Raw genomic sequence first — 25,342 nt, 5'->3', positions numbered from 1 at the left:
TCGAATTTGCCGATTTGCTCGACGCCTGCTTGTCAAGAAATGCCTTACCTCTGACTATGCCATTTTTCACTACTGGTGTGACACTGACGTCATTGCGTATTTCATTTGAGCGCAGCTTCAAATCTCTAGCGTTTTCTCAAAGCGCTGACATACACATGCGAACTCTTTAAGACGCCACATAAAGACGTTAGTGCCACATCAGGGTGCAACATTTTATAGTGGTAACTATACTGGCCCTCTGGCCCTCAGAAATCGAGGTTTCGTGCAAGAAGCCCCCATCTGCAATAGCTGCTATAGGTGTCATATGTTAGATTGTATATAAAATAGAATGCAGAAATTGTCAAATTGGTATAGGGCAGCTATTGCAGATAGCGCTTTCTTGTATTAACTCCTCGACATATTCACGAGGCTTAATATTAAATTAAACCAAAGTATTAAGATTATACACGCAAATCAACACATTCAAACACACGTCTCAAAAGAATCATTCAAAGTAAAATGACATTTTATTCAAATAAATTTCAACTACTGAATATTATATGATTTGGTATGAAAAATATCACATCAAAAATGTATTTCACGACAAAAATAATGATACATATTTTTGTCTAATAGTATTACCGAAAATATTATTTATCTAAAACAAACTGCTCAGATGGAATCTTAATCTTAAATAAGCATGTCGTGTGATGTTTGGGTTAAGACACATTAGTGAACCATGCGTTTGTAAACATGGTAAAGGGGCTCCCCGTCAATCCGAAACGCCGTCAGTCCGAACCACCGCTAGCGAATTTTTAGGGTTAGGTTTAGGGTTATGGTTAAGTTTCGGGTAAGGTTTAGGGCTAGGGTTAGGGTTAGCGTTAGCGTTAGATAAGCTTAAATTCGGACTAGCGGTGGTTCGGACTGACGGGGTGTACCCTTTGTAAATGGGGAAGATTTTCCCTCATGGACGATGAATACCTTTGTGTTATATCTTGACTATAGAGGGCGATGTTGCAAACGGATATTTTAACCAGGTGGTATAGCACACGCAATACGTGGCGTAAGAGGCTGACGAAACTACAGGCTGACAGCCCATTCAAAATAGACGGTTTATTACAAATTGAAAATCAACCCCAGAGGTTTTAGAATAACATAATTTTGCTTTAACAACACCTACACATTTGAAATTGTTTGTGAAGATTTCATAATCCAATGGCGATATTGCTTCCCGCCACCATGATAACAGTGCTAAGTGGTTTTTGCTTTGGTTGTTATTTATGCCGAATTGCGACGGTTAGCAAGCTATACCTCTTTACCAAGTATGTTTAAGGTCCGGAGATTCGGCCTAAACTGGAAAAAAATGCCCGGTAACGGAGATGAGCTCCTAGACCACCGTATTCATCTGCTAGACCATCGAAGGACAGTTGCCATGGTTGGAGCAGCAACACCTTTTCATCGCATTTTCTACCAGTAAGGTCCAGTGTCAGCTAATTCCAAACACACCAATTCCAGATATACTAGGCTTCGACGGTCCGTAGACTTTGCAGTCTAGAACACCGTGATCAGACAATGTCAGCCATAAAAGATCCTTGTACCAGCTACAGCCTGCATGTGGAATGCTCTCCCTTCGCATGTTACCAGACCTCAGGCCAGTTACAGCAAGGAGGTTAATAGCTAGCTGGGCGCAAACCTGTCAGCAATTTCCACAAGATGCTAGTTTAAAGCAGTTATTGCCTAGAGATATGCCTTTTACATATACAAACAATTTACTAGTTCCTATAACATCCTATAGGCAACGTACTTCACTTATCGCTGTGTCTTGTTTATCCAATCTCCCAATAAAACTCGCAATAACTCACCTTTATTACTACATTCTAAACTCAATTTTTGAGCTACAAGAATTGCACAAATTGCACATAACATTTTGTTCTATCCTGTTGTCATTCAGTTATAATTATTTCAATGGCACATCACGGTTAGAAGAACAACTATTGGCTATTAAAATGCTTTTAGAAAATTGAATTGAATCCTCATTTATTAAATTCGTGAAAATACGCCCGATTTGTTAAAATCATGTTCGTGCATCATATTGAAGTAGAGACAAGGGATCAGACGACACCGTTAACTAAACCTGCATACCGCCCTCTGTAGCTCACTAACCACGTTCGATAAATACATCTCACTCTTTTATTAAATATAAATAACTCTAGGGTTGGAAATATAAATAACTCTAGGGTTGAGAACCAGATAGCCTTAACTCACTATAACATCTCACAAAATGAGCATAAATAAATCTAGGGTTGAGAACCAAAAAGCCTTAATTCACTATGACCAGTTCTCACAAAATGAGCATAAAGTTGACAAAATATTTTTCTGAGATATTCTAGATTTGACATCCTTATTTTGTACCCTTTATAATCATACCAAACATGTTAGGATGGCTCCATGCTTTGGCCAGCGTGTCTTTTGTATTATGACTATTTAACCCAACAACCCCGAGTACATGTACTACATTACACTACAAACAACTTCACTGTGCGTGCGTACATCTCACGGGGTGTGATGACGCAATCGCCCATTGCCATTGATATATTCGCTGGCCCGGCCAACGTAAGACCCGTGGCTACGTGTCGGCAACCTGGTGCTTGGCTTGTGAGGGGTCTCGGGTTCGAATCCCGACCAGAGCAAACAACTTCTTTGTTTGTTTTCTTTCTTTATTCCTCCCTTTTTTACCTTCAAGTCGCCAAAAAGACCTTCGGGCGTTAGGATTAATTTTGTCATGATTAAATGGACTGTAACTATCTTCTATAGTGCACTGCCGGCTTCATGCTCATTTTGTGAGAGCATGTGATTGTGAGTTGAGGTTGTGAGTTGAGGCTTTCTGGTTCTCAACCCTGGAACTGATTAATGCTATCTGACTCTGATCAATAAAAAAAACGAATTTATAGTATAAGGCGTTCTGCAAAAATCATAACGATATTAAACATTTAAAGAACCGAAGAAGAGATAGACCTTTGTAGACCTTTTCTGTGCTGAGGCTCACAAAAATTTCAATTTGTGGTTATGTGCGTTATTTTTGTAAATAGTTCAAATGTTTTTATCTACACAATACTTTGAACGTAAAATAACAATAGTTTCACAATTAATTGGCTACAAATACCGACACCGACACCAGTGTCAACATTTAAACACAGAAACAAATGGATAATGTTGCTCTTCAAAAAACTTTTCTTTTGAGCAATAATAATACTTTTAATAAACATGTATTCGATTATCTCATCAGCCTCCTAAAAATTGTCCAAACTCATTTTCAGGGTCATAAGAAAACATAATTTTAAGCGTGGCTAAAGCGCTGGTCTTTACACATAAACATAATTTATTCAACATTCCTTTGGATATTGTCGCGTTATTGTTTATCATTGTGACGCATGCGCAGTGCAGATTACTATTAACCACCCCGTTGGATTGTGCCAACCGATGAGGGCGACAATTACAATATTATATTTTTACGGTGTCAAAATATAGGCTATATTTAAAAAAAAACACGACTCGTATAATATTATGATTCACCATTTCGGTATATCCCGAAAGTCTTTGCGATAAAATCCTAACTAGGTCACGCCGCCGCTGTGCACATCAGTTACGAACATCATCATTGCGCACGGAATTGCGCAGTAACAGCTAGATAACGATGTGCGCAAAGGCCGCATGTGATATATGTAGGGGTAAAAATGCAAAGGTATTGGGAATTTATCAAAAAGATGAAGTATAAAATATGACTAGGCAATGCTATGCGACAGATGCGAATGGTATAAATGGTATATTGGTACAAGACCTTTCCCATTCTTCCCATCACGCACTATTCCAAGGGGGTGTGAACGTCTGTGTAAGACATTAGTATTGACGAAGTTTTTGAGAGTGAAACGAATGCCGGCAATGTTACGTTTAAATTAACATTCTTCAGTCGAAAACCCTATATGTAAACGTGGGCGTGCTCTTTTGCCTCCAAAAAGTAGCTGTCATTGTCCGCCATGAGTATTCGTCAACACATTGCGGGAGGAGATTTACTTTCTCTTATGAAGGCACCAGCCAAAATGGCCGTAACCATGTAACGCGTATTCTATACACCCCTGATAGATGATGTTGGCGGAACGTGACGGATGTACCATTGGAATAATGCATGGTGGGAAGAAGGGAAACGGAGGGAGGACAAAATCCCTCAATTGCATGGAATGTGAGTTGAGCAATTAAAACGTATAATGAGGCAGACGGCAGAAAATCAACTTCTAATTTGATACCTATTTCCATAACTCATGGAAATGACGATGTGCCCAAAATGTCTTATAAGTACTTGTATTATAATAATAATGGCAATAAACATGCAGTACACAATATTGTTTTATAGAGTGCCGAAGTGTGACGTCATAAAGTTTTCTTTTTTGCATGAACCAGTCTAATTTACACTGATTTCAATGGGGCTAATTAGGTATTCATGCGGCCATATCTCGGGCCCTCATGATCCGATTCCCACCAAATTTGGACTGTGGATGTTTTTTCATCATGCTCCACCGATACATGGTATTCAAAACGCTGAAATGCAAAAAAAAGTTTTCTGTGACGTCATCACTTCGATACTCTATACCCCTGCCGATTCATGTTCTATTCAAGATTCATGTTCGATTCAGGGTCTATTTATCTGTTCCAAATCCAGTGACACCTCATGCATATTTTTCTGGGTAGGATTAGGCATGTTTATGGAGGAGCATGAAAACTGGCACTATAGCCATGAGACGAATTTAGTTATATTCGTCTCAGCTATAGCCCAGGTATACTGATTTTTCAAAATTAAATGCTAATACCTATTCAATATACATCTACCAAAGGTCCAGGAAATTAATGAGGTGTCATTGGAGCTGGAATAGATATGTAAATACCTGCTATTTATTGTACATCACTGAACACAGATCGCGTTGGATGGCTAACAGCAGCTACGGTTGCAGACTGCAAAATTGCTTCCATGTTCCAAATTATTCTGCTAAAAGTATTTTACTGCACGTTTCACTCTCTCCAATAGTTACAGGGCACCATTTATATAGGCCTACACACTGAGATAAACACATCAAAAAGATGAAGTCTCCATTTGATTCACCTCCAGTTCGGTAGTGACACCAATGCTTTTTCGCAATTGCGCTGCAAGCGTACACGTGTGCGTACGCTCTGCGAGATTAACTTTACGCATGTAATTCGATACTACGACCAGCAAAATACGCACCTACGTCACTGTCGAACTTGAGGCGAACCAAAGAATAGTTTCCAATGAAAAGTTTCCAATGCCAAAAATTTGCATTGAAGAATCGACTACACTGGAAGTGGGTTCTTATCGATCAATGACACGCCCCCATCGCTCAAACGTATACCGAGTGGAGACTCTTTTTTTTGTTTTTTTGATGTGTTTAAAAGATGACATTTCTTTTATCATGTTTATTGAAAATGGGCTATTCCAGAAAATAAGTTCACTCCCCCTATACAGAGGAGTAACGTATCAGTAAAAGAAATGACTGGATTTTCAAGTTTGCTTTTTGGAAACGACTGGAATTTCAGTTGCCAAAGTTTGGACCCTTTAAAAGGGTTGGGGTGTGCATCTATTTTCTGGAATAGCTCAATGTTCTCCTCTATAGGGGCTAGGGGGTGTGCACTCTTTCTGGAATTGAACAATGTTAAACGAAATAAGTTTAATACCAACACACTATAAACCTCTTACAATTTATACTAGAAATGAAGGCCAAATCATACTATTAGATAAGGGCCAATTGACCTTTCCGGTAAATCCCATAAGCCTTTGCGAGTACACATGAGATGTCGTCATTTGACGCCAGTACACGTCACGCCAATGCGCACATCGTTTAGCGAACATAGTAATTTACTCCGGCGTCGGCGTGACAAGTCGGCGTGACGTCAAATGACGACATCTCCGGTGTACTCGCAAAGGCTTATGGGATTTACCGAAAAGGTCCATATATTCGACGTCGAATATTCGATGCAACAAGTATTCGTTATTTGATCTGTTTGCATTCATTTTTACTTTCTAACGACTGTTTATCGAAAAATCAATTATTTGACTTCGATTATCTGGGAGATATACCGATTTTATGTCAACAAACCATCATTAAAAGTGACTGGAAACAGAATGGAACTATATTATAACGAATAGTATCTAAGTGTTGCGTCCAATATTCGACGTAATTTTTTTTTAAAACTTGTATGAACCGGCGGTGTCTTATTAGACGGTGGAAATAGAAGTACATAATTCATACACGCTTTGTAAAGTACCATAATATGAAGACAACAATTCAAGATATACAAATAAAATCACATAGAGCATTATTCACAGTTTCGGATAAAGGCGAATATTTCACAAAAATAGCGCCCTCTAGTACAAATTCCAAAACTTGAAAATGCCCTCTTTAGATACTCTATAAAATTATGTCTTTTTGGACAACTGATGATACACGCTATGATGAGGATTCCACAATAGTATACAAATATTAACTGTCTATGAGTGCGATGGTCGAAATATAATCACGAGGTGAAAGATGGATTGTTCCATTCAACGAGCCGGAACGGCGAGTGGAATGGAACAATCCATCTTTCACTGAGTGATTATATTTCGACCATTACACGAATTTAAGACGGTTAATATTTGTTTTATATCACTCATGCATAAATTCTATTACTATTTAAGGTAGGAAATACATTTTGTCATCAACATAACACCATGTTTTGCCGTGATATACTTCACATTTTGGGGTCCACCTCATAACTAAATCGGCGAGTCCAAGAGTCAGCGCACGGCTTGGCGCAGGCGCACTACGGCAGAGCACATGATGGTAAAGACTATCACACGGAGAGGGTGATAGTAAAAATGATAAATGGTAATCAACCAAAGAACTGTCTAGAATTTATGTATGAGTGATATAATGTCTTTTACTATGGCGACAGAATTTCAAGGTGCTTGACCAAATTGACAGCCTCGTTCCCCCTCACAAGTCGTGTACATGGTGTACTATAGTAGGCCTATTCCATGTGGCACTAGGACTCACATTTTGAGAATTCAAATCGCTGGAGCAATTATGTGGCTTTATGAATGAATCTGATATCCTAAACTGACACTATTTAAACGTGACAAAAATCAATTTGAAATGTTTACTATGTGAGAAAAATAATACTGCCCTCTATAGATAAAAAGTTTTGGTTATCCAGGCTGTTGGGTATTTTAGCAAAGCTGGATTTGCTTTTTTAGCACAAAGTTAGTATGTCCATAATCAAACATTGTGAAATTGTGGGATATCAGGTTCATGCATGGGGCCACAGAATTTATCCACTGTAAAGGATACAATTGTTCATGAGATGGGCCTCAATGCGAGTTAAAATTTTGTTATGATCGGAGCGCATTAATCTGGTCGCGTATAATACTCTTGCTAATGTTATGGTGATGAGGGGCTATAGAACACATTTCCTTGATATTTATGTTTCTTTGGTGGTGCGTACCCAAATGTAATAAAATCCAAAATATATTTATCTATAAGTTGTTGTAGATACTCAGGTTTGATCCTGCCTAGTTCTGTTTCAATTTTGTCTCTAGTTGTTGGATCATAATACATTTGTCTCTTTGGAAAATAAGCATCGCTATCACCACGAATTTGTTCTAGAACATATTGGGCATCATATTGTAGATGTTCGAAAGATCCTATAAAATCATAGTGAACAGCACAGGGTTGACATAACTCATGCATTGGTCTCCAATGTGGATCCATTCTGTTAACATCATCCGTGTCAACTACTAATCGAATAAATTCTTCAAAAGTTATATCATCATAATTGCCGGAATTGTTTTTCCCTTGGCGGTATCTCTTCGCTATAGTTGGACCATATCGTTTTCTGTAATTTCCAATGTCCTCACCAAATTTATTGCGAAAAGCAGACAACAAACGTTCCATAGGATTTCTAACGAACATAAATTTGTAATAATTTGACAAACGGTACTGTATTTCATGGTAAGATAATTCCTTGAGAAAAACCAAATCGGCTTTGTGGTCCATTTTAATTTGCTTCTCGATGTTATCCAAACTTCCTTGCATGTATTTGATGACCCGTTTCCAATTTGAGCACGCCACCTTGGGCACAAAACAGTATAAGAATTTACGCTCATCGTCGACAATAATTTGCGAAAAAAGTTTGTCACGCTGCTCATACGTCAGGTCACGTGGACTTTGAATGTCGTCTGCTGCGCACACAGTTCTGTAGGTTTCGTTTCGAATGGATCTTGTTATCTGTAATTTGAAGAAAAAAAAGGAGAAAAGTAGAGAAAATTAGAAACAAAATGAAAAATTCTGTACTTAGCATGCAATTAGTGGGTTGACACCTGAAAAAAGGATAATCATAATTAATCAAGATCATGTTTTGCAAAAATTCGGCAAACTTGTTAAAATGTCATTGTCCATTGCGCAATTGACATCTAGTTATTCAACAACTGTGACATTCATATTAATTTACTTCATACCCACGGTGCTTCATACCAGTATACCTGCTGCAAGCAAACTGATCAGTTTACCTATAGTAGCCTTTCAAATGCGATGTTGGAATGGGTCCACTTTGGAATACCCGAATGACCTTTTCCCCCACAAGATTTCGACACTAAACGTCTTCCCACAAAAAGTTGTTACTATATTATCATCTCACTTTCTGAAATTTAAGATTAAATCGCGCACAATGTAATATTTGTCTCTCCGTTTCTATCGAAGCCAAGAAAATTATGCACCATCAATTCAGAGACCAACCATAGACCAACCTATAGGCCTAGGCCTTTAGCATAGAGCATCCTTTAATATATGCCTATAGCATGCGCATGGTATATTTACAAGAATTATTTTGAGTTATCTCTGCACGACATCAATCAGTACGAATTTGCAGTCTTATTTAGATAGTGCATGCTGGTGGTCATCACATCCGAATACGATCCAAATAAAACAAGAACTTTGTATAACATGTTCCCTGTTGAATACTAAGTACTATAATGAAGTTCACTAAAACTGTGTGTAATTTTATTTTCATAGTGAATAAGATTATATATTGCTCGCAGAGCGGTGTGGGACGCGAATCTCTAAAGTCAAATCATCTTCGTATTAAATAATGTTTCAAAGGTCAAATCGAGTTGGAATTTAGCGATTTTTTTTTCTATCTATGATTTCAATTAACGGTATATAGTTGTTTGTTATTATTTTGAATATTTCTAAAAATGCTTGATATTTTGTTGCTGAAAATGGAAACTTGGGGCTACCCTGGCCAAAACCTTGACTCAATTATAATATTTCGTCTTATTTGAGAATACAAATTGCCCGGACACAAAACCTGTATGCTGCCCTCACAAATGACGTACTGGTATACAATTCTGCAAACACTGTACCGCGCTGGCGCTGAAGATCATACTGTATATAGTCAATCCGTCTAGAAAGGTGAGCATGGGGACATTCTATTCGGTCTAAATTGTCTAAAAGTGACTAAAAAGAACAAAAACAAATTTGTCAAAAGGTGAGGGGACATGCCTCCTCCTTTGTTCCCCCAGGATAGACAACCATGTCAAGGGCCGAAATACACATAGATATAAGATCTGTTTACTTAAAAGTAAACAGATCTTAGAAACATTTCCCCAATTCAACAGTAATTTTATAAAATAGTGCACCCTGCGAATGAAGAAGCGCATGATCTAGACACTTATAGGCCTATATAAAACCGAAACTGGTGTCAGATTTTGGATGTCTCCGAAGAGATTATGATTTCAGAAGGTCCAAGTGTAAATTACATAAACTGTAATAATTAAATCATGGTAATACGGATATAGAAGCTGTCATATATATATCCGCAGCTTTTGACAGACAAGCTAACACCATCGGAAAGCATGCCCTCTCGTAATGAACTCACCAAAAGCATCATATATAAATACCCAGAAACGTTGAGCAAACACAACGTGTTTATAAAGAAAAGGTTTAAATGTACGGTTATATAAACGGTAAAAACGTTTTAATAAATAATAAAAACATAACAGAATGTTACTTAACTGTGACCGTTGACAAACTATTTTGCAAAAATGTTTGCCCAAAATATTTTACAACAACGTTTTAAAAACGTATACTCATGATCTTTAAACCCGACATTTAAATGTTATTAAAACGTTTTTGAGTTTGCTGGGGTCTGGGGAACACGAACAACTTTATGTTGTCCAAGGAAAATTCGTCAAGTTGAACTTATCATAATTGTCCGATGATCCCGAGATGAAGATAAATAACTTTCCGATATAGGAAAGGGCGGGTCAGATGGTTACCAAAAATGCACACACACATTTTCATTGCCTATTATACCACTGTATATGGAGTGAATGGATTTTTTTGGGGGGGGGATTGGGGGATCAGACAATTTTGTGGGGCCTTTAGCATGTTGAGGGGGAATCTGCAAATTAGGAAAGGGTGAAACACAAACTTTGTTGTCGATTTGTTTCATTTCTCTAACCCACCCGCATAAATATTGAGCAGTCCCTAATGAAAGTTTACACGATATTTTAGCCTCCATGAAATGTTACTTGCTTTACATAGTTTAGCCCTCGATAACAAGACTGAGTGTTTTCAAAACAGTAACGAGTTTCGGATATTGAGCTTCCAGTACGTTTCATCAAAAGACAAATAAACTTGTCCTGATCTGAATACAATCATATCAACATGTGTTATCACGACTATCATGTGATAGAAATTAACTCTCTTTTTTCATATCTTTCCAAAGAATTTACGTTGAAAAGCTAATCTGAAATATTGGGTTTAATGGATAAATTATTTGCAATTTTTGCTTTCCTTAAATAATAATAATAATAATAATAATAATAATAATAATAATAATAATAATAATAATAATAATAATAATAATAATAATAATAATAACACTAATAATAATAATAATAACACTAATAATAATAATAATAACACTAATAATAACACTAATAATAATAATAATAATATAAATAATAATAATAATCCGTATTTATCAAAGCAAATAATGTGAATCTGTTATATACCGAACCTCTAAAAAGTCAGTCCATTTTCAACTTATATCCGTGTGTAAAACGTCAAACGCAATGCAAATATCGAGTAAAATGTTGAAAAAACGAACTTTATTAAAAATAAGACGACAAATAATTAAAATCAATAATGGAAATACCCATCCGTGATCTATACACATTTTGAGGATAGTAGTCTTTTAATTTACCATGATAATCGGAGCTGGAAAATTGGTAACGGGTATCAAAATAAATAGATTCAATTGCACTGACTTTTTAGCGCTAACACGTGAAGACGACAATAAAAGTCAACTAAGCAAAAAGTTAAAAAGAACTTGGCGGAGATTCTTGACGACAGCTCCATCAAACAAATTGATTTCTTTCTTTGCTAATTGTTGTTTGTTTTGAGTTTTTGTGACGCTTGTTCTGTTCTTTAAATTCGCTTAATTGATATTTTCTTGCTGTTTACATTTACTCAGTCATTTGATTTTTATGTTCACACACTGGCTGAAATTGCAAATAGACCCTATACTTGCAATGTTATAGTGTCGGGCAAACATTTTATTTTACACAGACGATTACCCGGGGACGATTATTAACAAACGCAAGTTCCTCGCAAAAGACGACGGTAAAACGACTGTTTTTTTAATATCAGACTCGGGCTCAGGCAGTACGAATTGTTAAACATGCAGGAAACACATTTTACGAATTTTGTACCAAAAATATTAAAATTCAATATGGAAAAAATAATTGCGACCCTAGATTTTTTCCTTTTTGGGTCGGTCGGAAATTAAAGGGCAATACATTTTGTTTGCCTATATGCTCATTGCTCAATTCAAGTAGATCATGAAAACATGTGAAAAAACATGGTAGATTTTGATCTGTTCACGCGTTGCATGCGAAATCAATCTGCCCCATGTTCGTCGCTCCAAGCATTCCAAAGTGTCCGATCTAATCAAAGAAATAACAAGAACAAATTACACCCATAGTACACTAACTTAAGTGACATGATATATCTCATCGAATTTCAACAAAGAAAAAACAGTGGCATATACTGATAGTTTTTGACCTTTTTCGGTAATTCATCTGCCTTGTTAGATTTCAGGCGTGTTAAAGCCTTTCTATGTACGATCTTTTTTCAGAATATACCTTTATTTTTTTCAAAACCTCAAAAACAAATTCGCCCTATTTTTAGTAAAACGGGATGATTTTCTGTTGGTCCGACATATTATTATCATAATTTTTCAGATTATGATAATTAATATGTGGGAACGTAACCAAACTGGCTGCGAAGGAGACTAAACTCTGAGGCCGCACTCGGCGTCCTAATCCAAAAAATGCGAGATATTTCGAGTGATAGAGGTGAAATTTATGATGTTGTTTCTTTGCAAATTTCCAATGTTTTTCGCGTCCAAATGCATTGAGAACTTTCATAATGATTGCATGATAACTATTTTATCATTTTGGAAGAAAACATTTTTAAAATTTTAAAAGATCGTACATTAAGTCTGGTTCTTCCTATACATCGTCTGCAATCTCGTTTTCATGTAGGCCCTACAAAGAAGTATGTCCAATATCAGTATCCGATCCATATTCTTACTCTGCCTATATGGGCCTATGATATTCGCCATAACATACCAAAACATCTTCTACATATTGTTGAGGTCGATAGACATGAACAAGAAAAAAAAAAAAAAAGAAAAAATTGCTCATTTTCATTGGCAGGTTTGTTCTTTAACCATTAAGATTTTTTTGTTTTGTCATATCTTTCACATCATTGTGAAGTGACGAGGCAAAGTTTGAATTTGAAATCTGGACCTTTTGCAGACCAACCTAAATATTTTATTCTATCAGCTGAGGCTTGTGGGAAAAAGTTGGGAGCCATCTGCCATACTCTTGACTTCCTGAAAAAGAAAGAAAAACTCTCGAAAAAAAAAAAAAATATTTACATCCCGCATTGACCCGACAGGTGTGATAAATGAGCCAAATTTTACTCATAATATTATTATCTCATAAAATCAAGATTAAAATGATTATTATTCTAAAACGTTACTGATGCATGCTGGCATAATATAATGCTACACAATCTTCATCAAAAAGGTCATTATATAAAATCACAGAATTGATCGAGGAAATAAGGAGAACTGTATTGATTTCAGCATGATTGCAGCCTTTTTGAGCCCGCGCTTTACGACTTCGACCATGCATGGTTCGACCATTTGAGGTGAATGTTTTCCACAGGTACACGACACATTCCGACCGAAGATCTCATTTCTCGTTGCTTGCGAATAGAACATGAAATTGAACTTAATCAACTAGGCCCATAATCGTTGACCTATTTTTTAATGTCATCTCCTGCATTTCACATAAATGTCTTTTTAAACTTTGCAATTATGATAAGGTAATAGTCGATTTCATTTGATGTGATTTTCGAGTTGAAATCCGACACACCTGGAATGTTTCAGGTCGAATAATTTGGTACGGTTGAATGGCCACATACCGTACAGAACCAAAGCAATCAAGTGTCAATTACGGTGATTTCTTTGGTAATTTTGTGCACACACATTCTGTACCTCAGGCAGATATGTGTAAAAGGACTTTGCAAGTTACACAAATACTACTGAATACACTTGTTCTTAAAAGTTTATTCAGGGTTTAAACGTCGTTACAGGGCAAATTTGCACATAATAGAACTGACCCTGTTTTTGTACGTCAACCTGAACTAGTCCTTCAAGGAGGACCACGCTCCATTTAGTACGATAGTCCACGCCGTCAGGCGTGGGTCCTTCTACATTCGACAAATCCTTCCCGGAAAGTCGGGGGAAATGTCAAACTGATTAACCACGCCTGCTGACAGCTACTAATGATATTCAGCCAATCCGATTGACTGAATATCATCAATAACTGTCAGTAGGTGTAACTTGCCTACCTGCTACCAGAACACTAGCTTCTAGCTTGGGATTGACACAATTATTGCGTAACGAAATTGATTATTAATCCTCTTCAGTTGATATGTGTTAATGCTATTATAATACTCGGTCGGAAGTTACCCTCAGTTCACTGACCTGTAGGTTGCACACAATCAGTTCCTTTTGTCATCACTACATTTAATATTGTCCTGGTTAACCACGATTCGTTACTATTTTTGTGTGCTTGAAATTAGTGTTTGGCTACAAACAAAGGATTTGAACCGGTGTCCTTCGCCGTAATGTTATAGTGCATTTGTTATGTATGTGAGACGAACTGTCTCGGTAGATTGCACTCATGCTTTTGTTGAATGGATTTGAGTAGTCCGCCATATTTACGGTATATGATATGTCATATGAAGAACCTCTATTATTAATTGTTATACTTGGCCTATTCGTTTAACATGTTTAAGAAAAATATAGAATTGGAGGACACACGCTTCATAAAACTTTGGGTTTCACTTATTTATTTACTTGAATAATAAAACATAAATGATGATAAACGAAATAAATATAATTATAGGCCCGTATTAAATAATGAAAGAAAGAAAGAAAGAAAGAAGTAAAGAAGGAAAGAAAGAAGGAAGGAAGGAAGGAAAGAAGGAAGGAAGGAATGAAAGAACTTGCTGAACTTATTATTTTCAATAAAAGGAATTAACCTAATGTGTAATTAATTATTCGTTAATATATTTATTTCTATTCATCAGTATTTGTTTTATTATTCATTTATCGTTTATTGATTTACATATTGCCATTTATCAGGCTTATGGTTTTTATTCATTTTATTCGAATTATATGTTGATTTATTTATCCATTTATTTATATAAAGAAAATATATATTTATTATTTATTTACATTAAATTTATATTATTTTATTAAATCATCAATTAATTTTTCGATTGATCAATTAAAAGTGGTGAATCCCATGCCCCTCGGTTAAAACGAAAAGACCATGTTTTTTTTTAAAGATTTGATATTAAAATAGTTTAAATCAAAACCCTAAATTCAAATAGTAATCACATGCCCTTTCATGTCTTCGGGATTAAAGAAATATACTGTGATTTTTCCGTTCCTTTTTTCACATGCGTTTGAAATATCAACAGTACTTGCGAGTTGTATCGCCTTTTATTTTATTTTACTCACTCTGTTATTTCCAGTTAGGTGTTAAAGGCTTTTAAAAAAAGGCTTGCCAGGTGAAATCAGGAAATAGTGGTAAAAGTGGTATTTTGAAGGTTTTCTTATATTTTAAAAATGTACACTATTAGTTTTCAAATGCTTTTTGTTCCATTGAAATCCGATTTCGGGTTTAGAAATGGCGCCCAAGTAAGTTAAATTTGTGCACGCAAAATTTGACGAAAAAGTCGGTTTTCCTATGCTTTAACATGCGTTGAATTTTTTATGCATTTTATTGTTTTTGGGTGGCAATTTTTAACATTTTAGTAGAATTAAGTTATTTAAAGGTACATTTTGTCGAAATTTTTGACTAGTTTGCAGGGATTAACAACACTTACATGTTATTTGACACTTTCACATCTGATAAGTTGAATAGTTTTACCAAATTTTTAAAATTCAGTGTTTCTAGACTTTAAATGCAAATTACGCAAAATGTTAAGTTTCGGGTTTTTGACCCTTGCGCGCAGTTTTGAAATACTTCTAGTCATCAGATCTTGATAAAATTTGGCACAGTTATTCACAATAATTGATTCCAACAAACAGTGAAGAGATTTTTTTGAAAAATTGTTCAAGTCGTTAAATATGGATACTTTTCTTCAAATTTTGGCGGGAAAACATCAAATTTCAAAATTAACGAGCTCATTAAGGTAATTAGCAACACTTTTCTGGCAAAATCTCTTCATTGTTTGTTAGACTGATTTAGTCTGAATAACTGTGCCAAAGTTCATAGAAATTGGACTTCATGAAGTTACTATAAAACTGCGCGCAAGCGTAATATTTGAAAAATCCAATATGGCCGCTGTATGCATGGCAACCGCCATGCATGACTGATTTTATCTATTTTTTTCCAATTCTATTATCTTGTCCCACATTGTGACCGAATATGAACATTTTCTGACCAGTATTTACAAAAATCACTTTCACCTGGCAAGCCTTACCTTAATGTACGATTTCCTTCAAATTTTAAATTTGTCATTATATATTCAAAATGCTGAAATAATACCAGTAATAGGCCCTAATTATCGGGAATGGTTTGTGTCCATTTTGAGCTGAAATAACGAGGTAAACACTGCTTGTTATTTTGGCCGTTTAACACGCAGTTCTATAGGAGGTCATAAAGTCATTATTCTTGAATTATGACTTTATGTCGAACTTTGCTCTGTTTACCTACAAACACAACAAATTTGGCTGATTCCATTTAGGTGTGACATGTGTATACATTACAAATATGCCAAAAAATCAGGTTTGAAAAAAATTAACCAAATTCATATTTATATAAGATCGTACATTATGACTTTAATAAATCAAAGTTCAGTTCCAAATAAACGGTGTGTATAGAATTAACATGATTAATGTTCTTTTAGCTTTTCTAATGGTATCACGGTTAGGCCTATCGACAAATGTGACAATATTAAATAAATAAGAAAACAAACCTAGAATCATACAAATGACTTTTTGTTAACACTGATTAGGCCTACATTATCTCTGCACTGATATAGCAACAAAAAACTTTCATTTAATTCATACTAGCCCGATTTACACTGGTAAGCGACCTCAATTTTGCATTATCAAAATCAATCGATTGAGATACCAAGTACTTGAGATGACTTGAGAGTCCCCGTTATGTAATAGATGCGGTTGAATGATGGCCCGAATGGTGGGCGGGGCTATTTTCGATATTTGGATTCATGACGTAACTAATCGACTGGTTTGGTTTTGGTCACTGTTTATTATAATGAGGGTGCACTGCTGGGGGTAGCGACCCAATGTGTAAGGACCAACGCCTGACGGCGTTGATTATGGTGCTAAATATTGCGTTGGTCCTGTATGGACTAACCTGAACCGGTTCGCTTGGGACAATTTCACAGTCACTATTCACTTGGACATCTCGATTTGAACTTCAAATTGCTGCATAGTATATGCCTATACATGATCATGATGATCGAGCCTGATTGGGGAGGGGGAGGCACAAGCAATTTTTGGCAATTTTCCCAATGAGATTTTCTACCACTACGTCATGCCTGCATGCTTTTTCAGCACTATAGGCCGACATGTCCAAAAATTGTAATTCAGCCAGCACGTTGCTTAAACCCGGGGTTGAGTATGAGAACATTTTCTTATTTATCTTGTATACAGGAAGAACTCTTATCTGACACATGAATGGCAGACAAACTACTACTTTAAAATAAATAAGGCGATGATCGATGACGATATTGTAATGTTTGTGCAACTTTCGTTTTTATCTCCCTGGGACTATAGAACTGGTTCCAGTTCCTCCAGGGGGTGACCGTCAAGCGGCCGGCCGCGAAGCCTCGAAGCGGCCATCGGGCCGAGCAGCGATGAAGAACTGGAGGAAATTTATATATGTCAGAGAGGGCTTGCCAGGACCTTATGTTATATTGATATATTAAGAATAACGATTAAGCATCATTAATTTGATCTCGTGCACTAGTTGGTAATGTTTAAATGTTTCCATGTTCCAGTGTATGATGCGTAAGCCTCTTCCTTTGTTGGTAATGTGAGGTCAAATTAGGGTAGATAAAGCAATGTTGGTATTGGTACACAATTAAAGGGGGTACTACACCCCTGTCCAATTTTGTGCCTATTTTTGCATTTTTCTCAAAAATTAAAGCGCATTGGTGACAAGTAAGATATGTATATTATAGGGGCAAGGACTACAACTACTGCACTGGAAATTTTATTACAGCACAGACAATAGTTGTGGAGTTACAGTCAAAAATGAGGGAAAACCAATATTTGATCAATAAATCAATAACTATACTTGCTTTGAGTTGCTGAATTTTCAGTACAGTAGTTGTAGTCCTTGCCCCTAGTTGGTAATGTTTAAATGTTTCCATGTTCCAGTGTATGATGCGTAAGCCTCTTCCTTTGTTGGTAATGTGAGGTCAAATTAGGGTAGATAAAGCAATGTTGGTATTGGTACACAATTAAAGGGGGTACTACACCCCTGTCCAATTTTGTGCCTATTTTTGCATTTTTCTCAAAAATTAAAGCGCATTGGTGACAAGTAAGATATGTATATTATAGGGGCAAGGACTACAACTACTGCACTGGAAATTTTATTACAGCACAGACAATAGTTGTGGAGTTACAGTCAACAATGAGGGAAAACCAATATTTGATCAATAAATCAATAACTATACTTGCTTTGAGTTGCTGAATTTCCAGTGCAGTAGTTGTAGTCTTTTCTAATGTTATGTCCATCTCCTAGATGTACACACTGCCCTTAAACGACGGAAAAAAAAACAAAAATAGGCACAAAATTGGACAGGGGTGTAGTACCCCCTTATTAAAGGGACATGGGACAACTTTACACGTGTAGCATTATTATTTATGGTTTGGAAATGTTCAAATATGCAGGCAATATCATGCCATGCCATTATCATGATTATAGATAAAGATGATTTTGATAAGATCACTACAATTGCCCATGGGGACAAACATTTTGGGCTCCCCCGGAATAGAATCATTCATATATAGCACTGCTCCTAAGTAACAGTGACTGTACATTCCTAAAATGACCAAGATTGAATTTAATATTAATTAATTTGAAATAATGAACAATAGAGTTCAAGTTTGGCGACAATTCAGGCGATTGAGGGAAACTCGAGTGCAGTTTACACTCTAAAATATCTTTACTTAATTTTGGCAAACGTTTGTGGCCCACATTATTTCTGCACAAATGAAACCTTTTGTCTCATAATAACCTATACGCCTCGGGTTCCAACATAATTTTATCGCACACCAAATCTGGTGCCTTTGACCTACTATTATTTCTAAATTGCTTTCAGCATTTCAATTTTGTGGCCACAAAGTTAATCTTTTATCTTAAAACATAATATCACCAGTAACACCTCCTCTTTCTATAATATTACAGCAAACATCTTTTGTTTCATGATGTTAAATTTGCGTAGAGCTGTAAAATATTACCGCAATGATATTCTTTAGCAGTTTTACTGCCGCAGGGTTTCCACAAACTTAAAATGTATTTTTTGTTTTATAAAATTTTTGGCCTCGCGCCTTAGATTTCCCTGTTGACACCAATAATTAAGATCAGATCTCGTAACTTTCATATCTTGAGGAAGCCGCCGTATCTCTTCAGTTTACAGAGTGACCTAAATCAAACTATGTCTTCCAGGGTCTGATGATCAAACGTACATGCTGATCCGTCATGACATATCATGTAGTTCTTTGAAGCTTTTGACCTGTACATTTATGACATTTTATTTGAGTGCATTGGGTACAAAATACTCTGCAACTTTGTTAATGAACTTACTTTTTGCAACTTTTCGACGATGCGTCTGGAACCACCAAACATCTTGTCTCAGCTTCACCAGACTTCATCAAGTAACTGACCCGTCGGACTTGTCATGTGACCAGTCCAACCGGTCAGTTGTCTGATGAAGTCTGGTGGTTCCAGACGCAAAGTTGCAAGGTTGCAAAAGGCACAGATCCTGTGTAAAAAGTAAGTTCCAGATTTATTTCTAAAATTCTCTCTGTTACTCAGGTACAAACTACATTGTAATTTGTATGCTATTAAAACGAGACCAGGAGCTCCGTTTGGCTGATAGCGAGTGAAAGTACTTAAGTGAAACCAGGTCACTAGTGTTTGGCCTCAAAACAGGATAACGATGGGGAAGGAAAGATACTCTTGACATCAATCATAACTTTAGTAGTTTAGTTAATAACAATAAATATGTCCACCACCACAATCTGCTGATATGCAAAATACACAATCAACTTAAATTTATTAGGGTAAATGTTTTGATAATTCTGGAAAATTGTAGGCATGATATTTATGTTCATACAATTTTACCAAACTTAATTTTATATGTTAATGTTATGTGTCGACACCATTTGAAATCTTCATGGAACTGATTGGAACAAACGGAGGACCTGAATTGCATTGAGACATAATAGCCTCCCTGGAACGGGTATTATTAAAGCTCCATTTATAGCCTTCAGAGGCTAACACAATAAAATGGCGCTCCACGAAGTATTTTTGAAATTGTCTCCACCATACATCGAAAAGGCTAATGGGAGTGATCTCGGAGAACTGTGAAGAACTGCCATACATGGGACTTTAATAAACTCAACCCAGAAAGTATCGAAACGATTATAGATGGTCAGATATATCGGGAACTGAAATATATAGCACGAACTTATTTAATGTATATAAAGCGCAGCTTTCTCAGGCTGCGCATTTTGATACCTCTTTCAAAATCCGACTTGAAGCCACTCAAGCGCCCATAACTCAAAATGCGCAACTCAAAATGCGCAGGAGAAAGCTGCGCTTTATATACATTAAATAAGTTTTTGCTATATATTTCAGTTCCCGATATATCTGACCATCTATAATCGTTTCGATACTTTCTGGGTTGAGTTTATATGATGAAGAGCGAAAAGTGACTTGAGAGCTTGATATGCACTACATGTATACACAAGCTTCAAAATAACCAGGCACCCAGGAGCCATTTACCCAAATAATGGTCATAACAATTTGGCTCCTTGTCCGCACCAAAATCATATGAAGCAGGCTCTACATTTTTTAAATAGAGCCAGGTAATTAAAGCAGGTTTTGTATTGATTGTGTACAATTGAAATTTAAATGACTCTGAGCTCTTTAAAAATGGCTCCTGGTTCACTAGATATAAATCTCAGGACCAGGAGCTGCTTTTTTCCAAATGTGTCGCTCCTGGTCCAGATCTGTTTATTTTGAGGCTTGACTATACATCTCAAACACGCTCGTGTGTCTCCGAGCACATTCCTTCCACTACCGCAGAATTTTATCTTCAAGTACAAGCAAAGGAGCAACTATATTAGCCTACTGATGCACGCGGCTGTACAAACATGTATTATTGTAAAACCAATCTAGTAATGTTTTTGTGGAGTTCGTCTACCTTTAGTCTCACTCGTCAAAACACACTCATGTAGAGGCATGCTTGAAGACGACTATCTACGGTATTTGACGACCCTCATATACTTCAAATACATTCCAAATGGCGGTCATTGAACTACGACATAAATAGATTTTGGCAAAATAATAATGATACATCCGACGGCGATTACTGCAGAGAGCACACAAGACCCCTTTCATTGGATAAGCCATTACAAGTATTTTACGACTCTCAAATTTGATTTTAGATTAAAAACGCCGATTTCGACTGAGGTAATGAAGTCCTTAAAAACCCTAACTTGTGAACAATTATCTTGTATTTAAAAGGCAGTATACCGTTTATAAACGAACAAAAAATGTCAAATTCTTAAACCCACAACTTAATTTGCAATCCAATTATTCAATTACGAAAACGCGAATTCCTTGGCAGGGGAACAAACACACGAATTCCTTGGCCAACAATGAACAAACAGTAAACTGTTTTTCCCTAGGATAAAAAAAGAAGTAATCCGAAAAAGTTTAAGGTGAGTCCGAGGGAACATACTTTGATCAGCTCGTATTCGGCGATCCTTATAACATCGCGGATTAATATCAAAATTTTGAGGATTGTTTTGTGACATTTCGCCAGAAGCATCACGAATTATTAATTCAAGTCCTATACTCAAATTTTGAGACAAATAAAGCTGACACACAAGAGTAATGTTATGAGTTCTATAAAGTAGAATCCATTGATATAAGGAGTATCATTTCATCATGTGCACGATTTTTCTCGGAAGGGGAAACGACCAAAACTTTCGTTTTGATAACTGGCCTTGACCATGTTGACTCGGGAACCTCAAGACCTTAAAGGAACTATGAATGCGATTATTGGCTTCCTCGAGTCATAGGTCTATGTACCCAGCAAACACAAAAACGTTTTAAAAACGTTTTAAATCAGTTATATTTTGGCTTTTGGTTTAGGTAAAAACGTTTTAATAACATTAAAATGTCGGGTTATATAAAGGTCATGATAACGTTTTAAAACGTTTTGTATGAAAACACACTACAACAATATTTTCAAATGTTATTGTAAACTATTTTTGCAAACATTTTTGCCAAATATTGTGTCAATACTTAAATAACATTATGTTAAAATATTTGAACCCAGCAAACACAGAAATGTTCTTAAAATGGTTTTTCAAAACCTTTTAATAACATTTAAATGTCGGGTTATATAAAGGTCATGAAAACGTTTTTAAAACGTTATTGAAAATATTTTGGGCAAACATTTTTCGCAAAATATTTTTCAACTAAAAATAACATTCTGTTTAGAATGTTTTTGTATCAAGTTTTCAAGAATGTTTTTGGAATGTTATTAAAACGTTATTATACCCTTTATATAACCCGACATTTAAACGTTTTCTGTAAAACATTTTGTTTGCTGAGCAGTAAATTATCAAAAATGTTTTTAAGGTTATGAAAACGTTTTATACTCTTAATATACCCTTTATATAACCCGACATTTAAACGTTTTCTGACAACCTTTTATAACCTTTTGCGAATGATGTCGAAAACGTTTTGTGTTTGCTGGGTAGTTGGGTGTGGATTTTTTCCGATCGTGGCAGAGTCTCTTATATAGAGTGATCCTGATAGTAGGGAAAGGTGTGTTTTTTTCCTCAGTGTGGGATTTTCTTTTTCAAAAACTTGCAGCTCCCCTCGCAATAACTTGGAAGTCAAAATGGTGCGTCCATATTATTATGAAAGGGAATAGCTAGCTGGAGTGAACAGTTAAATCCAAAGGGGATTGCAGAGCAGTCTACCGAGGAGCTCCGTCGACAATTCAATGGTTGCAAAATAGTATTCAGAATTGCTTGAGAAACAAGATCACGAACTTGAACTGTATACTGGGATTTGGTGTGGGGTCAAATGAATGAATGAATGTAATCGATCAGGTTCAGTACTGTGAGATCGCAAGCATTTTTCTCATGTAATATCAGCATTGTTAGTAGTTTTAGGTTTTTTCCAACAGACTCGAGGAAAGGAGGAGACCCTATGAGTACCACAAAAAAGACTCGGAAAATGATCCTTGTTCTAAAGTTATTTAATTTTATTCAACACAAATTTTGAAAAATCTATTTTTTTTTAAATCGCCCTTCCGGTCAACATGACAAAAAATAAATTGTCTTGATTTATACAGCGGTCATATTGACAAAACGCTGACCTACATAGCGTGTAAATACCTAAATATTAACGTTAATTGTGTCAGTGTCAAATAGTATAGTAATCACATAATTTAAACGATCTTATCAAAATCAAAATACTTCCCTGCACGTTTGTTTAAATAATTCAATAGAACTAAATCCAGGAGAGTCAGGTCACAATTTAAGTGGCTCTGACCATATACCCTGGAAACTGATTTAAATAAAATAGGGCAAAATATTTTTCCTCTGATCCTTAATCCTTTCCAAAAACTCAAAATGCATAAACTCAAGGCGTAGTTTGTAGTACCCTAGGAAAATTAATATTATCGCGTGCTATTGCCTGCTAAGATCCTCGCAATCGCGTTTGTTTTTGTTTTTTTCCCAAAAGTTTTTTCAACCTGTCGACGTCTGCAGTGTCTGTAAATTGTAAATGCGAATCGACCAAACATATTTCCACGTGCATTAAATCTATAGATTTCATATAGGTATCCACAGGTCTCTAGACCAACCATGATATGTCATTTGTAATAAAGGTTGATACAATAAAACATAAAGTACACCAAATCAGACATTTCCATGTCTACGCAGTATAGGGCCTACTAGAGAAAAGGTTACCTTCCAAATATCCTAGTTGTACAGGTGGTATCAAAATGATTTGGTACTTATTAGTTATGGCATGGTATACCGTAAAGATTCGCCTAATGGCGCTATACATTATGGGCTCCCTTGACATAACTAAAATTTTATTTTAGGCACAAACTAAAATGCGCACTAAGGGCACGGATCGTTCATTTTATTGGGAGTTTCAGAGGGAGCTCTCTATTTGTACATGAAATTTACCCCCAAGGTAAAGGAGATCATGTGCGCCATTAGGCGAATCTTTACGGTATAATAAAAGCCTGTACGTATCTTCCAAATACATGATTGAATCCGCTTGAAATTGCCGGAATATAGGCTTATAATATAGATTGGGATATTCTGATATTGCCTTTTTCATGTGTCAGTCTTGTATAAAATCACAGTGGAAACGGTTGGGTACCAATCATTTTGATACAGCTTGTATTAATCGCATCAACATGTTGTAATCCTGGCTGTACGTCTCAATGTTATACTTCGTAATGATTCAGCGGTTTTTATTTTAGTAACACCATAAAATCATCAACAAAAATTTGTCATCCAATTACAAAACCTCTTTTCTCACCTCCACAAATAAGGGTGCCATGAACCTTCCCGGGCAAAGTAAAATACAATCATGTGCAAAGAGAAATCTAAAAATAAATCAAAATATATAGAGAGACTTTGCACGACTCGGATGTTTTACTTTAAACGCAAAATTTAATTAATGTAGGCCCTACATGTAGGCTATATTCTCTTCTTACAAAATGCCGTAGGCCTATACCCCTATTCCCGCCCCTATTCCGGCACATCTGTGATTCCGGCAAGTACGGCATTGCATCAAAATCTTCAACAACTAGGACTAAACAATCTCATATAGGAAGCAGTTCCTTCACCCCAATACATAAGTGTGTGCATTATACTGCATATAATGACCTTGGAATGTTTGGTACAAAATCTCATAGGCCTACTCACAGTGGCCTACTCCACCACAGATATTGGAACACACTTAATTAATAGTCTTGAACAAATTGAGACAAAAATGGCTTTGCAGGAATCAAAGATGCATTGTCATTCACTTTTGGAGGAAGTGGCGTTGAGTATGATGAGGCTTTTTTGTTTTATCATGTTTATTGCCCTCTATAACATCACCAGTGACAACAAACTTGAGAAAATTGGGGTTCGTTATTTGCTCATTGGTATGATACATCATTTAGTACTCAACAGTGACATGCATAGATCACTACATGTAGTAAAATTGTACTAATGAACTAAACAAATGCTAAAATATTCATGTGTTCTTGCAGTATACGTGTAGCGGCATCAGTGTTCCAAAATACAAAAGCTTAGTACGTACGCCGGGGGGAGGGTCACTCCCATTGTGGCCTGTACACCATCCGCGATAATC

The 25,342-nt window shown here is 36.1% G+C and overlaps 1 protein-coding gene across 2 annotated transcripts in view; it reads right to left on the bottom strand.

Annotated features, from left to right (window-relative positions):
- Positions 1-487: 487 nt before the first annotated feature.
- The window catches only part of LOC140160558 (carbohydrate sulfotransferase 14-like), a 56,595-nt gene continuing 31,740 nt past the window's right edge, over positions 488-25,342 (bottom strand). For both annotated transcript variants that reach the window (XM_072183802.1, XM_072183801.1), the window contains exon 2: positions 488-8,312. In XM_072183802.1, coding sequence (XP_072039903.1) covers positions 7,467-8,312 — 846 coding nt within the window. In that variant the 3' untranslated portion in view covers positions 488-7,466. The remainder of the gene's footprint in view (positions 8,313-25,342) is intronic.

The sequence above is a fragment of the Amphiura filiformis genome, chromosome 9 (genome assembly GCF_039555335.1).
Source record: "Amphiura filiformis chromosome 9, Afil_fr2py, whole genome shotgun sequence".
NCBI lineage: Eukaryota > Metazoa > Echinodermata > Ophiuroidea > Amphilepidida > Amphiuridae > Amphiura > Amphiura filiformis.
This window is presented reverse-complemented; position numbering and strand designations above follow the sequence as displayed.